We start from the raw sequence: 14974 nt of genomic DNA, 5'->3' as shown, positions 1-14974 counted from the left end.
TTGCACTCCCTGCCCCCTCTAGCTACGGGCCTGCTGAAGGACATGAATGCCTTATATCAATTTTTATAATACCTGTGAGATAAAGTATCATACCTTATAACATTTTTTATTATATGCGTGAGATAAAGTCATTTTACTTGAAATTTTATTTTAATGATTGGCTTTCGCGCGCTTTTGGCGTGTATGTGGCTTATGTGGCGGTATGTGTATCACGATGTATATTAAAGAAGATCCTTAAATGTTTGAATCAACCCCAGTACTAAATAAACCAAAATAATTTTTAAGTGGGAGTTTTTGTTTGTAAAAGCTGTAGTGAGAAAATTGCAATTTATTTTGGAAGAAGTGAAGTGGACTGCTTTCAATGTTACGCTTGTATACACTTTTCCTCAATATTTGTATTAGAAGTGCTACTTTGACCAGTGCTACATGTAACACGATAAATGGTACGGTGTAAGGTTTCTAACAGATTTTTGTCATTTATGGCTGTATATAATCAGGATCGTGTGAATTTTATAATGGTTACGTAAACACAAAACGTTAAAAATGTCCCGACACAGGAATGTTCGGTCAATGAATTATTCTGAAGGTATGTATAAATGTAACCCAGGCCATCGTCAAGTAAGTGCAGGAAAGTAGCTTTCATGCATCTTATTTTAGAGCTTGGTTGTTCATTTCTGATATGCATTAGAAGTAGCCTATGTTTTGAAGAGTAGTGGTTCCACAGAAATTAATTATACATAACTTACGAGTTCATTGATAAGATAGCTCAAAATACCTACATCCCAAACAAATCAATACCACCATGTAGAATGTACTCTTGCAATATTTACTTTTTATTTGAATTTCTAATTGTTTAATCTCTACTTTAAAAAGATTGCTGAGACATACATTTTCTAGAATGTTTGCTGTTGTGTTGCTAAACATTGTCACCGCACAAATGCTCTTGTTTCTCAAGATTTTGTTGAAGAATGAGCGTTTAGAAGTATTTTTTTTTTAAATAATATTTTGGAGTACGAAAACAGTTTTTACACAAATTGGTACTACTTTACTATGGGGGTGACACCTATAAATAATTTGTTTCCCCCTTTTTTTACATTGCTAACATACTATTCTGCATTGCGGAACATTTCTTTAGGTGAAATAATGAATTTCTAACGAAAATATGTATATTTCTTACATTTACGAGTACTTACTGTTACTAGTTATTTCGATTCTGTAACACACATTATGGTGATAGAGTACTGGTTCATCACGTGTTGTGCGAGTGTTTTGTTGATTTATGCAGTTTTGTAACCTTGTTCACCAGAAAATACCTACTGTTGTGCCCGAACTTGAAATTATGCGAATACCTCGCAAACCATTCACGTTAGCCTCACAACCATTGACTTTAGCCCCACAAACCATTCACGTTAGCCCCAATAACCATTCATGTTAGCCTCACAAACCATTTTCCGTAAGGTTAGGTAAGGTTAGGCAAGCATAATTAAAAAAAAAAATACTCGACGGCATGTTCTAGTGAAAACACGGTGAGTTTGAAACACTGACTATGGGGTTTACGTCATCTAACACATGGAACATTGTACTCTCGTGCAGAAAGCAAATGGCAGCAGCAGAAACAGCGTGTCGGACAGAGATTTTCGCAGAAAACAACATGTATCCGCATTAAAATGGATCAAAACTACATTCACGAACTTCCACAATGCTACAGAAAATGTCCGTAAGTTCTTTCTCCTGTAAAATTGAAGAAATCCGTCACTCCTATAGTAAAGTGTTACCAAAATTTCAGAACTTGAAAATAAATTTTGATATTTTACTGAAGTAACAAAACATGTACAAGTACAAATATCTACACCGATGTCATGTGACACATATTCAGTTTCTGCAAATAGACTTTCCAAACAATTAAGGGGGAGGGATGGTGTAAGGGTTTATCCAGAATTTTTTCATCCGGGAATATAAGGTTTTATAGTAGGTATGTGGTGTACCAGTAAATTTAGGGCCCAAGTTCCTTTTGTTTTATTGCAATTTCATCATGCTACGAATGCAATTTTAATGTGGTTTGATTTTGATTTACTTCTGTTAACACATACTGCGGAGTTTTAGCGATTACTGAAGATTTTGTTCAATAAATGCTTTCGTAGTTAGGTTAGGCAGGTCAGCATTAAAGTAAAGTCCCTAAATGCATTCTACTAGCGTTCAGATTTACTTCTACATTAATTCCTAGTAGTCTACGATACTTACAGTTGGTTGTCAACGGAAAATACATTCTCCATGGGAAGCGTGCATACTTGTGTAAGGTAATTTTTAAGTTGTTTTTTTCCAACATAAATAATTTTTTCGAAATCCGGTATGAATTTACAGTACCAGAAGTATCTCCAATTGCTTTAAAATTCGGCATACTCACTAATTTTGGCCTGGTAATCACGAATCTGCAGTTAAAAATTGACGGTCCCGTCTAGAAATTGAAAAATAACCTTGTCAATTACCGCTATGATTCTCCGTACACTAACATGGAAACTGTATGAAGACGTCTTCCTTTCCGCTCAACGGTCTTGCTACCAACGTTGCTCAAGTGTTGTGCAATAAGTGAGAGTTTTGATTTGCATGTGAAAAAATGGCATCTTGTGTAAAGGTGGAAAACATGTTTGCCCCACGAACCATTCACGGTAAGGTTAGGTTAGGCAAGCATAGTTAAAATTAAGGGTCATCATAAACATAGTTTTGAAACGCTAATCATTGCACAAAATAGTTGTTTTCTTCATAAATCAAGGGTGTTTACTCCGTTCAGGGACCCACTTTTTTCGACTTATTTTGCAATTTCTAGGCGTGACTGCCAAATTTTAATGCAGATTTGTGATTACGAGACCAAAATTAATGAGTTTGCCGAATTTGAAAGCAATTGAAGATACTTCCGTTATTCTAAATTTGCTCCCGAAATCCAAACCATGCTCATTACTGTTAAGGATAGTTCAAATTCCGTGATTCAATGATTGCAAAAAATCTACAATAATTAGTCTTCCCGCTAGGAGAATTTGAAAAAAATCATAAAACAATTTGAACTGTTTCGAAATTTAGCACCGAAATGATAATAAATTTTGCCTTTATGAAAAATTTGGAGGTTGTCTGGGAAAAGGATGAGAAACTAAGAGAGTTGAAGATGTGTGGATGAATCGCAGACCCTAATACCACCCAAATTATAATGAATAAAATATCAATTGTAAATAATTCTTGAATCACAGCCAATGATGTGTGAATACTGAAAATCAAACCTTACCTGAGACCCATTGATTGCAAGATGACAGCATTGCTCAAATTTGGTGTGGGTCGACCAGCATACATTTTATCTCTTAATTTCCTTTTAAGGGAGGAGAAAGTTTATTTATGTTAATTATAGCCATCTGGCATTTATTTCTTACAAAACTACAACATCTACACTGTATCAAATAATGTAACCTGAGCACTATCCACCCCTCACTTCACTGACATATCCATCTGTCATCTAATACTTTCCAACAACTATCCAATTACTTCAAAACTAACAAACTTGACAATGACAGGGGTAGGACCGGTTTAGACAGAAGCATTTCCTTTAACATTTTTGCCAGCATAATTACTACTTAAATGCTTACAAAAATCTTATAGCAGATAGTATTTTACACTGAATCATTTCATGTAATATTTTGGTTAGGTTTTGCAATTACAATGTACATATAATATATGGAGCACAAAAGGCACATTGAGTTACACCATCTATGGTGAGTGCACGGTGCTTACAATTGAAACAACTAAAATATTGAACCATACATGTACTATACGTTACAAAGTTCAATAGTTATCGGCTTTTAAAAAAATGTGAAGTAATACGTTGTTTACATGTCACGGGGCTGCCATTACAGCTGCATTCGTGACCTAGAGCTCGCTTCTGATTGGTTATGCTACGAAAAATGCTCCGGAAATAGGACTGATCCTACCCTTGAGAAATGCCATAGGATTTTTCACTTTACACTGAGGCATTTTGGTCATTGTGTAAATATTAAGGAAAATGCTTTTGTCTAAGGTGGGCCTTGGTTGTATCTTTTCTAAAATCGTGCTATTCTTTTACTTTCATTTAGCTGAAGTATTTCCACCTTTAAGGGTAAACATCTGAATGCATGAACGAGTTATTTTGCTAACATTTCTCTTTTTGTAATTCATCATCTGTAATTCCAACTTTCATTGATTGCTACTCATCCACCTCTGCCAAGATCTTGCAGTCAGTGAAGGAAATTTGCAACAAAAAGTGATACAACGATAATATTGAATATGCAATGTGTCAGCTTCAAACGTGAAACCCATAGGGCACTACTGTGGGGAAAGTATTGAGGATGTTGCGTTCTGCCACAGCTTCTGTGAGAGCATGAACTATGTTTGCCCATTTTTTGGAGATGAGTGTTCACGAGTATCCATTTGATCGGGCCTCCCCAATGGCTCAGTGGTAGCATCTTCATCTTGTAATCAATGGGTCCCAGGTTCAATACCTGCTGGAGACACAGTGGTTCGGATCTCACTTTAAACTGTAGGTCCAGTCCCGATTAGCCTTACTGTGCATAAAGTGGACTTAAAACATCAACTCAACCCAGCAGTGAGTATCCATTTGCATGTATTTTGCTTTGAACTTCTGTCTACCACCCGATTCTTTCATCATTGTCAAGATTTGTCCTGTGGGGTTCAAATGAGAAACTGCACCAACGTTGCTGACTCACGGTCTCTTTCTCAGCAAAATAATTCATCATGTTATACAAATACATTACTTATTATGCAGAGATGTTAGCGAAAAATTGTGAAAATGTAAAGTCATTGCATATTGTTCATTCTTGAAGTGAATGCAGTTCATTGCTCTTGCGAGGAGATTGTGAGTGCTTGAGGAGCCTTCAAAAAATGGTGAAGTGTATTTATATTTATAAGTATATTTAGCAGATGTGTTCATGCTTCATCGGTTTCTTGTTTTACTTTCATTGCAAGCTTACCTTGTATGTAGTAGAGAATTAATGGAGGCTGTTTTTGTTCCAGAGTATGATGGATATGACGATGTTTATGGCCATTCAGTGGAAGATGAATACTGTGTATCACCAAGCATTGGTAAGTTGAGGTTTTTATCATTGCCATTTTAATGGTGTGTTATAGTATAAGCTTGCTATAATTTTATTTCAAGTTGTAACATCAATAACCACTTATTAAAGTGAATTTTGTTCTACTTCCTAAAATTATTCTGATTCACGTTTAGAAAATTCAAGCACTTTAGATTCAAACTCACAAATTTTTATTTGACCTCTCCCCCACCCTCCATTTCACACTGAAACCCATATTCTTTTCAATATATTTATCTTTTTTATGCCAACTACCTAATTTGTAGTCATTCCATGGTGAACCTTCAAGTATTATTATGACAAATTGATCCACCAATAGGGACCTTCAGGTGGACAATTTGGTTGTACATAAATTTCCAGCGATTTCACAAAATTTTCTGTGATCACCTCCACATTTGGGCCATTCCATGTGAAATCAACCAATGAAGAGGCACTCTTCAACCTCACATATTTTGATTCATTTGAAACTTGGTATACCGAAATAGCCAGCTGAGGTGGAATGCTATGCAAAGTTGCCGATCCATAACTTTTGTATTTCTGAAATTACAGGGGTGAGAAATGTGCTGTTTTTGACCAATTTTTTATGCATTTGGAATTTGTATGACACTTAGAAAACCACCATTCAAAAAGCACATTCTGAAATGTATAATCTGGCAGCTGAATGATTACTTAATATTGCACTTCCTCTTGATTGAAGATGGTCAGTTCCCAAGAAATGGAATTACCAACTTTTTAACATGAATCCTTCAGTCCCTCACAATATAAATAAGTTTAGGTCTTTCAATTTCTGTACAGTGTATATGGAGATTATTTACAGCACATGGTATTACTGTAAATAGATAGTAAAACAAATCTGGAAAAATTATGTTTGAAAGTGCCTCATTATAACACTAGAAGACATCATAATATAACTGCAACTACAGTCTTGAAATCCAACACTTGGATGAACAAATTGGTATTGCTAGTACAGGTAAATGTCCCAATGTATGGAAATTTGACAATCTATTTTAAGAACAATTATATTTAACTTTTATTTATTTTCTTTTATGTATCTAACCTTACTCTGTAAAATAGTTTTATGTTTTATAAAGGTGTAAAAATGTTAACATCACTTAAATAATTACATTTCAATTCAATTACAGTGCAACAGAAATTATTGTGCCAATAATATATGTTCTCTATTGGTGCAGCTGCTGAATTCATGTATGACCGCAGCAAGAAGCCGCAGATGTCAGCTTTCTTCAGCGAAGAAGATGAAATCATTGAAGAGGAAGAAACAGATGACAAGGCCTCCCCTTGTAAGCAAAGGGGGCTGCATACTAAGGTAGTGCTCAGTGACTTTGACGAAGCTCGGCTGCAGTCTTGCGTTGAAGAGATTCACAATGTGATTGGTGACACAGTTCCAGAAAATGTTCTTGAGGACACGATCATCAGGAATAACTTTGACATTCAGAGGTCCTTGGATACTATATTGAGTAGATCTGGAGATGGTAAGATCATCTATTCGATTGTTTCATATCTTTTCTACATTGTAAAAACATTACAGACACATGATTTATTTTAGGTTCTGTGCCTATGCAATTGTAATGTTAGAAAACAAACAAGAAAATTGTGTTCAGTTACACACTCAGTTTGTGAAACGCACTAAGTTGTATTCATAAACAAGAGTATCAGGTGACCAGACATTCCTTAAATTTCAAATTATCAGGCAGGGATTCAAATGTGAATTCTGTACAAGTTACTTTTGCAAACATGAAGAGTTGTAGGCACTAGAGATTTATCTAATTCCTAATTATCCAGACCTACCTGATGTTGCTGTTTACCAGGTTGATTTGAAATCAACATTGATTTGATTGATTTATTGCCTCTGCCATCATGCATTGCCCCTCCCCCATTAATACATAAATTGTGTATATTTAAATTATTTTTGTTTTATTTATAACCTTGAGTTGTATCTATAAACATTGGGACTGAGCTTTGACAGCTGATAACGATGCTGATGTGTTGTTATTGATAAGTATGTGTTGGAAGTTATTTATCATACCAGCTGATACTTTTCCGACACCTTGAACTTTCGCAGGGTCTGCAAAAATATGCCATGCGACACTTTTTGCAGAGTAATTATCCTGGAAATTATGCGAAAGTTTTCATTTATTTTGCACAAACATTGTGGACAAAATGCATGTAATTCTTGAATATATGAAGTCAAGTTGATGCATGTAATCCAAATGGAATACTCGCAAAATAATAATAATCAATATTTTGAACAACTTTTAATTGTTACAAATTCAAGCATTGGTATTGGTACGAAACTGTAACAGGGTGTCTACCAGTCAAGAAAAAGTTAATAAATTATACATGTGGTGAAGAATTTTTGCTATTTTTTTACAGTAAAGTGAATTTACAATATTATATTTATTTATTTAAACGTTACCTGTACTGGGATTTGATAAAATTGAATATTTGGAAATCTAAAATTGTATTGAGTTGAGGTTAAGATTTGCTCACTTCATTTCGTAAGAATTACATTCTTGTATGCATGAAGTTTTGAAAAAAGAAAAATTTAATAAAGATGTCTATTTCCCATCCAGGATGAAGTCTGAAACATTAATTTTTACATGTGTTTGTTAAAGTACAGCTTCAGTAGTATGGGGTTTTCATTGAATAAAAATACTTTCTTGATTTCCAACTATACCTAAGTAGGGGCCGAACAAATAAGTGTTAAGAAGAAGGAAAAAAGGTCAATAAAAAGGAAAGAATTTTGATAGACACCCTGTGTAAGAATATCAGTATTGGTAACTGTTCAAAGGGGTATCAGCTCCGCCCTAATAAACATCCACTCATTTCTCAAGTTTTTGAAAAATGTACACTATTGAAACCTGAGAACCCAGGGAAAATGTGCTCATGTGTTGCTACGAATAAGAGAATCATGTTCTCGGTATTCTGAGCTGTCTACTGCTGTGGATGAAGTTATGAACGTTGATCAAGATTATTATGGAAAATTCGTATACAGGGTGAGGGAAATTGTATCCCCCAAACCTTACGTAGAGAATTAACAATATCAAATGTACATGGTTTATTGATTGATTTAGTTTATTTTACTTCGCGTTTTGTGCCTCTAGGCTAATTTGCGAAGATGGGGATGAGTGATGAAATGATGAAATTGATGAATGGACATTCACAAACAACCAAGCCCGACCAGGATTCGAACCCGGGACCCTTGGCATCGCAGCACGATGTGCTAACCACTCGGCCACAGGGTCGAGCGTACATGGTTTGTTGCAGAACATGCAGTAGGATCTTGTGTAAGTCAAGTTCCATGTTTCCACATTGCTGTTTCTGTTGTCATCCAATTAATTTCGAAGGACCACTGCCTTGATTAACACTGACTGTAACATCTAGGGTGGAAATTAAGGACATGTGTTTCACTGAGTTAGAGTATGTGCTCCGTTTAAATCCTCACACTTTGTTCATATGAAAAACAGCAGATGCCTACTTCGTGAGTACCTACTCTGCTACTGTTGGAGCATGTTCTCGTGAGCACTTGGCAGTTTTGCATAGTATGATTCTAAAAAAAAATATAATTACTGTACCTGTATACCTCATTAAGTCTTATTATAATGTAAGAGAATATGTGAATATTGTCCAAAAATGATGGAAACTTCAATGTGCTTCGTGTGATTTTTTGTTGTCCTGAAATGTGGGGGAAAATAATATGGAATTACAATTTTAATTGTATGTAAGAGCACTAAATGCTGCTAAGCATGACAAGGAAACTTTCGTGACTGTCATAAATATTCTAGATTCTCATAACAAACCATGTAAATTCCTATGGAATAAATATCATACACTTCCTTTCACGGCACCCTTCCTCATTCAGTGCCATAATAAACATTGGTGTTGTCCAGTAAGGGTGATTATGATCCCTGCATTTTCTACATTCAGACCTAGTCCCACAAATACTTTTTCTTCATTTTGGGAAAGATGAAAAAATCTTGTAGCATGAAGTCTGGTCTGTAGGGTGAGTGTTGGCTGAATCACACAATGCCTTCCAAGAAGGACGATTCGCACCATCCAGTTGATGTAAGTTTCATTGAATGTTAAATAAAACCTACATCATAATATAAATGAATACAGTATCATTCTAGTATCAAGTTACACTCATTGTGCCAGGTTTCATTACTACAGTATTTGAAGTGGATTCTTAGTTAATGTTAACCATCTCATAAAACATAAAGGAAAGTCAGTGTTTTCTTTTTAATTTGACTTCTTACATGATGTGGTAGCTTGTCTTTTCATATGTATCATTATGCAATCGTTACTTTGCATTTCCAGGTGCTGAAATTGGTCCAAAACCTCAGAGAGAAAGGAAGGAACGGAGGAGAGAGAAAGGTGAATATTTGTACAATTATTTGAATCTTATGATTTAAAAATATATAATGTAATTGGGTCCTAAGTGTATAAAGATACAACAGAACAATCCGGACATCTTTGTACAAGAAATGGCAGCATAACTGTAATGAGAAACCGAAGACAGGACCATTAAAATATGTTTAAAAAATGGTCAAGGTTTGTTTGTTGGCATTGTCGAAAAGAAAAGAAAAAATAAAAGACCATTCGAAAAGGAAGGTAAAATGGATCTTGTTCAGTGATTTCATTAGACATTTAACTCAACATTTATGACACATAGATACCTCACTTTTGGTTATCGGTATTCAGGATGTCACCTCAACTGCCATTTTCTTTAACTCTGCAGCATACATTTTGCAAGAAGTAGATTTTGTGACCAAATGTGCTTGTCATATTAATTTAAACGAAGTTCTGATAGACTGATATAACAGTACCTGATTTTTAGTGGTTTCTATCCTGATATATACATGAAACATTTGCAGCTTTTTGCTTTTGTATCTGTACCTTAGTTTTAATAAAGGTAAGACAATGATGTAATTGCAATGGAATATTTATATGCTAACATTTTATAGAAATAAAGTATTGGGAATGAGTAAGCATGCCAGCTTTAGTATTAATACACTTAAATTTTTGAGTATTTGACGTTTTAAAGCATTATCAAATGGTACCTGGAACGAAAGCCTAGACTTACACTTTTCAGTTGTTAATGACTTCACTCATACTTTGTTTCAGTGCCTCAAATACAGGCATAATTTAACGTTCTACTGTTCTTGTTTGCTTAATAATAAAGACCAGGCCTAAAAACCATATAAATAGGACAGTGAAGGTATGTAATGTAACTATTTATGACATTTAGCAGGAATGTTAAAGTTGCTGGGTATAGCATTACTAAGAAACATTTAATGTAATGCTTCAGTTTGAATAAGAGACAGTAAAAAGCTCATGTAAAGCTTGGATCTAACCAGCGGTTGGCTTTGAAGCTCGGGCATGGAATGCCAGAGACCCAAGATTGATTCCAATTTTTTGTTGTGTACAGTGGAACCTCGATTTTACGTTTTTCAGGGGACCAAGCTAAAAAAATGTAAAATCGAAGAAAATTTTACAGCATTTTGCTATGTTGGGACCATCAAGATTGAACGTAAAATCTGGGAACATGAAATCAGGGTTCCACTGTATTTCCAAGTTCATTCACTACTATTTTATTTTATAACTGGTCATATTTTGTACATGTAAGACGGTAAAGGTGCACTCTCATGATGTACGAGTACAACAATTAACCTGGCTTGGAGGATTTCACCTTTTATATATATTCATTTTTTCACCTATCAATAAATAACTCATCCACATTTAAGGAAAAATTATGAAATTAATGCTCGCTTGCTGAACATGGCAAAATTATTTTCTAATGTGCAAATGAAATCATCACAGTTGGATGACTCACTTACTCCTCAACCGGAAGTTTTTTCTTTCTTTCTTTTTTCTTCTTCTCCGCAACTACAGTGGAACCTGATTTTATGCTCCTGGATTCTAATTTTTTTTTCACCTTGGTTAGTTCAGAAACATAAAATTGAGGTTCCACTATTTAAAACTCTCTCATTTGTTCTGTTTGAATTAATAAGAGGCATGGGGTGATTGGAATTACAAATTGTATTGTAATTGTCACTCGTATGGTTCAAATAGAGGTTAACAATAAAGCATTTTCTTTCTTTCTATGTGTTGTGCTTCGTGTGTTGCAATGGGCTCCTCTATCATCTGTAACAATTCAACATGCTGCTGTGCAAATATTCATTTGGCCATGTGGAAGGTAAGATGATGATTTAAGTAGTCAGTACTTTTCATTTGGTTTTGATAGCGATGTAGAAGGGTTGGTCGAAGCTGTCGACAGAATTGAATTAGAGTTTGCGTTGAACAGAGGGAAGTTACATGCGGAGGATAAAGTGGGAACTGCCAGTTTGCCTTCTCCTCGCAAACACGAAACCCCTGCTATGCAGCAGGAAATTGTCATTCCGAAAGTCTTTCACGCGAGTGAATGCAAGAAAAATTGCGGTAAAGACATTTCGTCAGATAAATCTACTGTCGGAAAACATGAACTTGCCGGTACTGATGTACCTTCAACAAGATCTGATCTCAAATGTTCAATTTTGTACAAATCTAGTGATAAATCGAAGTTTACAAATGAAGAATCTCTCCCTGCTGAAATACCGGAAACTGTTTCATTGTTTATTGCCCCCAAAACAAAAACAAAACATGCAAAAGTGCTCACAGAAGAAACTGACGATGTACAAACTGAAAACCTGGCTGTAGATTCCCAGGAAACATATTTTAGCAAAATTCAGCAGGAACGGGGAGTTCCAGATACTCTACCTAATAAATCAGTGTCGTTAACCATGTTGCAGAAGACTTCAGATGTGAATCCTGACCTGAAACACATTCCACAAAAATCTGTCGGTAACCTAAAATTGAGTATTCCAAAACTAAAAATTAAGCCTCGAAGTTCAGAAGAGAATGAGGACGAGAGAATGAGTTTTAGAGTGCAAGCAGAACACGAAGAAAAGTCTTTTTCATCTTTGTCTGCGCTGATGGCAGCCCACATGAAGGAAAGGGATTCGAGCCAAAGCGAGAGCAGCAGGTCTTTTCCCTTCAGTGCCCCGAACGTGTCCGTGGAATCGAGCACTAGTTCATTTTCGTCATTGGCAGATTTAACGGCCCATCATCTGCAGAGCAGCAAGTCTGGAACTTCGTGCAAGGAGGAGCACTTGGGAAGCAAGTTTCAGTCCCTCACGCAGTTGACCTCTCGGAGCACCGGTGTGCAAACAAAGGGGTTTGTGATACCGTCGCTGAAATTGTTGGGTACGAGAAGTGACAGGGACACTTCGCTTACACATTCCAAACGGCCAGAAGAGGCAGACGTGGAGGGTTTACTCTGTGCACTAAACTTGAAGGACGAGAAGCCGGACAACAAGGAGGATGCGTCCCCTGAGGGTAACATCTGCGATTGGGTGATCGATTTGACGGATGCGTTAAAAGCGCCAAACGATGAAAGTGCAGTGGAAGATGGTGACAAACAAGTCATGCGAATGGTTTTAGAGGAAGACACGCTGAAGTACAAAATTAAGAATTTTACTTTGGATCAAGACTTTAGCAAAGTTCTACATGAAAAACATAGTCTAGTAAAAGAACCGTCAACGTTTGCAAAAACGTTATGCAAGAAATGGAATAATCTGTCCATTTCGTACTCACCGCCACGTTTAGTTTTTTACAACAAAGGGGGATTCAAATTTGACACACCATCACCTGATGATCAAGTGTTAAGGTATTTGAGAAGAATGTACAAAAGGGTCTAAAGCACATGCAGGTTGTGACAATACAGCAATATGTACAAGTTTTCAAACACAAAAGTGCTCACATTTGTTTCGTGTTAAAAGTAGTTACGTGGAAATATTTTATCATTTGGGTTTTTCACTCATTGAATTTAATTCTTTAGACGGGGTGGTGAAGCTTGCCAAGATGTGTCTTAATTCATTTTTTTTTTTGCCACTGTAGCGATCTCCTTTTTTTCTCACTTGAGTATATTATCATAAAATGAACTGACAGAATAGTCAAATGTACAAATATCTTCATTTTAATGGTGCATTTTATGAAGGTAACAATAAATAAGCACTTGATAGTTACTGAATCTCTTTTAAGCAGTACAATGAAATGATGCAAGTAACACTGTACAGTAAGTTTTTTTTTTAATGGTGTTGATAAATCTTGTTGAGGCTACCTCTGAACTCGGGGAATTTGTAGTGTTTTGTAATTCATTCTGATGAAAAGAAACAATGAAAAGGAGTTGGGAGTATCTGTACATGATGTTGTTGTGACTTGAGACCTTGCAATGAAACAGTACAAATAAACCAAGCATTTTGTTCATTTAGTTTCGAAACACTTGGAAATTTGACTGTACCTCTCACATGCTGTATATAAAGCAAACTGTTAGATATGATTATTTGGACAATTCTCAACAGAAATAATGATGCTAGAAATGTATTTTTGTTTGCTGTTTTATGTCATGCCTCTACTACACGATTTGTAGAGGCATGCATATTTAGTTTTTGACGAAAATACGAAATGTGAAATAACATATTGTAATGTTAATTTTTCATGTTTCTGAAACATGCGAGGTGCATTTTCCTACCCTGTTTTGACACAAAATAATGTGAAATGAGCTGCAAAATGTGAAATAAACTCTTAAACATGAAATTTAAGAGTTTACTTACCGACGCGACACTTTCTGAAGTCAGAATTATCCTGAGAGTTATGCAATTCACGGAAAATTTGTTAATTCTGCTGTAAATATTTGAGAAGCAAAAATGGACCCCTTCATACAGGAATAAACTTAATATTCTGGTAACAATATAAATGTGCTATTAGAAGGGATGTATTTATTTTGTGTAGTAAGTGCAGTTTTTAAATCAAATTTGGGATTATATTCACATTTTTAAAACCAAAATATCCATTTATATAGCACTTTTTCACTGCTATAACAGCCAAATTTTATTTTTATTTACCGCTTTTGAACCTGAAATTGACTGTTTTTGTACCGAAATGTTGCTTTTATATTTACCAAAAATATGTGCCTCTAACGATTTGGAATTGAAGAATAATGATGACGCAAGAAAATCCTACATTCATATTTTGTATAGGATTGCAGCTTCAATCACAACTACAGTCTTGACCTTACTTCATACATCTCCATAGTTAGTCTCTTTTAAATTCCTAATATTTAGTCTGAGCTTCCCCACAAGTGAACTGGAATGTTCCTATTGGGATTGAAGGTACTGACGAAATATGTACTCATCCAAATGTCATAATTAATGGTAGAAATGGTAGAGGATGTTTCACAATGTATTAGAATCTTGTGAATTGAGTTGTCAACCTCTAGGGGAGAGTGGTTTGCACAGAATGCTACAATGCCAGAGGTCCCAGGTTCAAATCCTGGCTTGGGCATAGATGTTTTTTGTGAGTGCCCCTCCATCAATTTTATATTATCACTCATCCTCATCTTCACGATAACGAAAGGTGGTAGAAAGCAATGCTAAATAACAAAGATCAAAATCAAATTGTGAATTGAGTGCTTCATAAGTTTCGCAGGTAGTATTTTTCTCTGGGAGTGACCCCATAGTTGAAATTCAAATTTGGAGGTTGCTCGGGCGACAAAAGTCCCCTTTCAGTGGTTTTGATTTCTCACTAGCACTGGGGAGAAATAATTTCCTCTTGCCACTGGCAAATCCCGAATAAGGCCATCTATCCAGATGCTTGCCAGCTTGGGCTGCAAGTCATTTCACATTTCTGGCCCTGACATGGAGAATGTTTGCCACAGTTGTAATTCCAATATGATAGAAGGAAATATGAAATACAATTACTATGTTGCTTGAATTCTTTACTGAGTGTCAGTA

At 35.6% G+C, this 14974-nt stretch overlaps 1 protein-coding gene across 2 annotated transcripts in view; it reads left to right on the top strand.

Moving 5' to 3' along the window:
* The first annotated feature begins 337 nt into the window (after positions 1–337).
* Positions 338–14974, top strand: part of HBS1 (translation elongation factor EF-1alpha (GTPase) HBS1) — an 86645-nt gene continuing 72008 nt past the window's right edge. The window contains exons 1-5 of one of the 2 annotated variants that reach the window (XM_083135729.1): positions 338–586; positions 5050–5118; positions 6317–6616; positions 9462–9518; positions 11346–13541. In XM_083135729.1, coding sequence (XP_082991855.1) covers positions 544–586; positions 5050–5118; positions 6317–6616; positions 9462–9518; positions 11346–12880 — 2004 coding nt within the window. In that variant the 5' untranslated portion in view covers positions 338–543 and the 3' untranslated portion in view covers positions 12881–13541. Of the gene's footprint in view, positions 587–5049; positions 5119–6316; positions 6617–9461; positions 9519–11345; positions 13542–14974 lie in introns of those variants that run through there. The other variant, XM_083135728.1, reaches the window with a different exon arrangement.

This window comes from Lepisma saccharinum, chromosome 14 (genome assembly GCF_977018435.1).
Source record: "Lepisma saccharinum chromosome 14, izLepSacc3.1, whole genome shotgun sequence".
Classification (NCBI taxonomy): domain Eukaryota; kingdom Metazoa; phylum Arthropoda; class Insecta; order Zygentoma; family Lepismatidae; genus Lepisma; species Lepisma saccharinum.
This window is presented reverse-complemented; position numbering and strand designations above follow the sequence as displayed.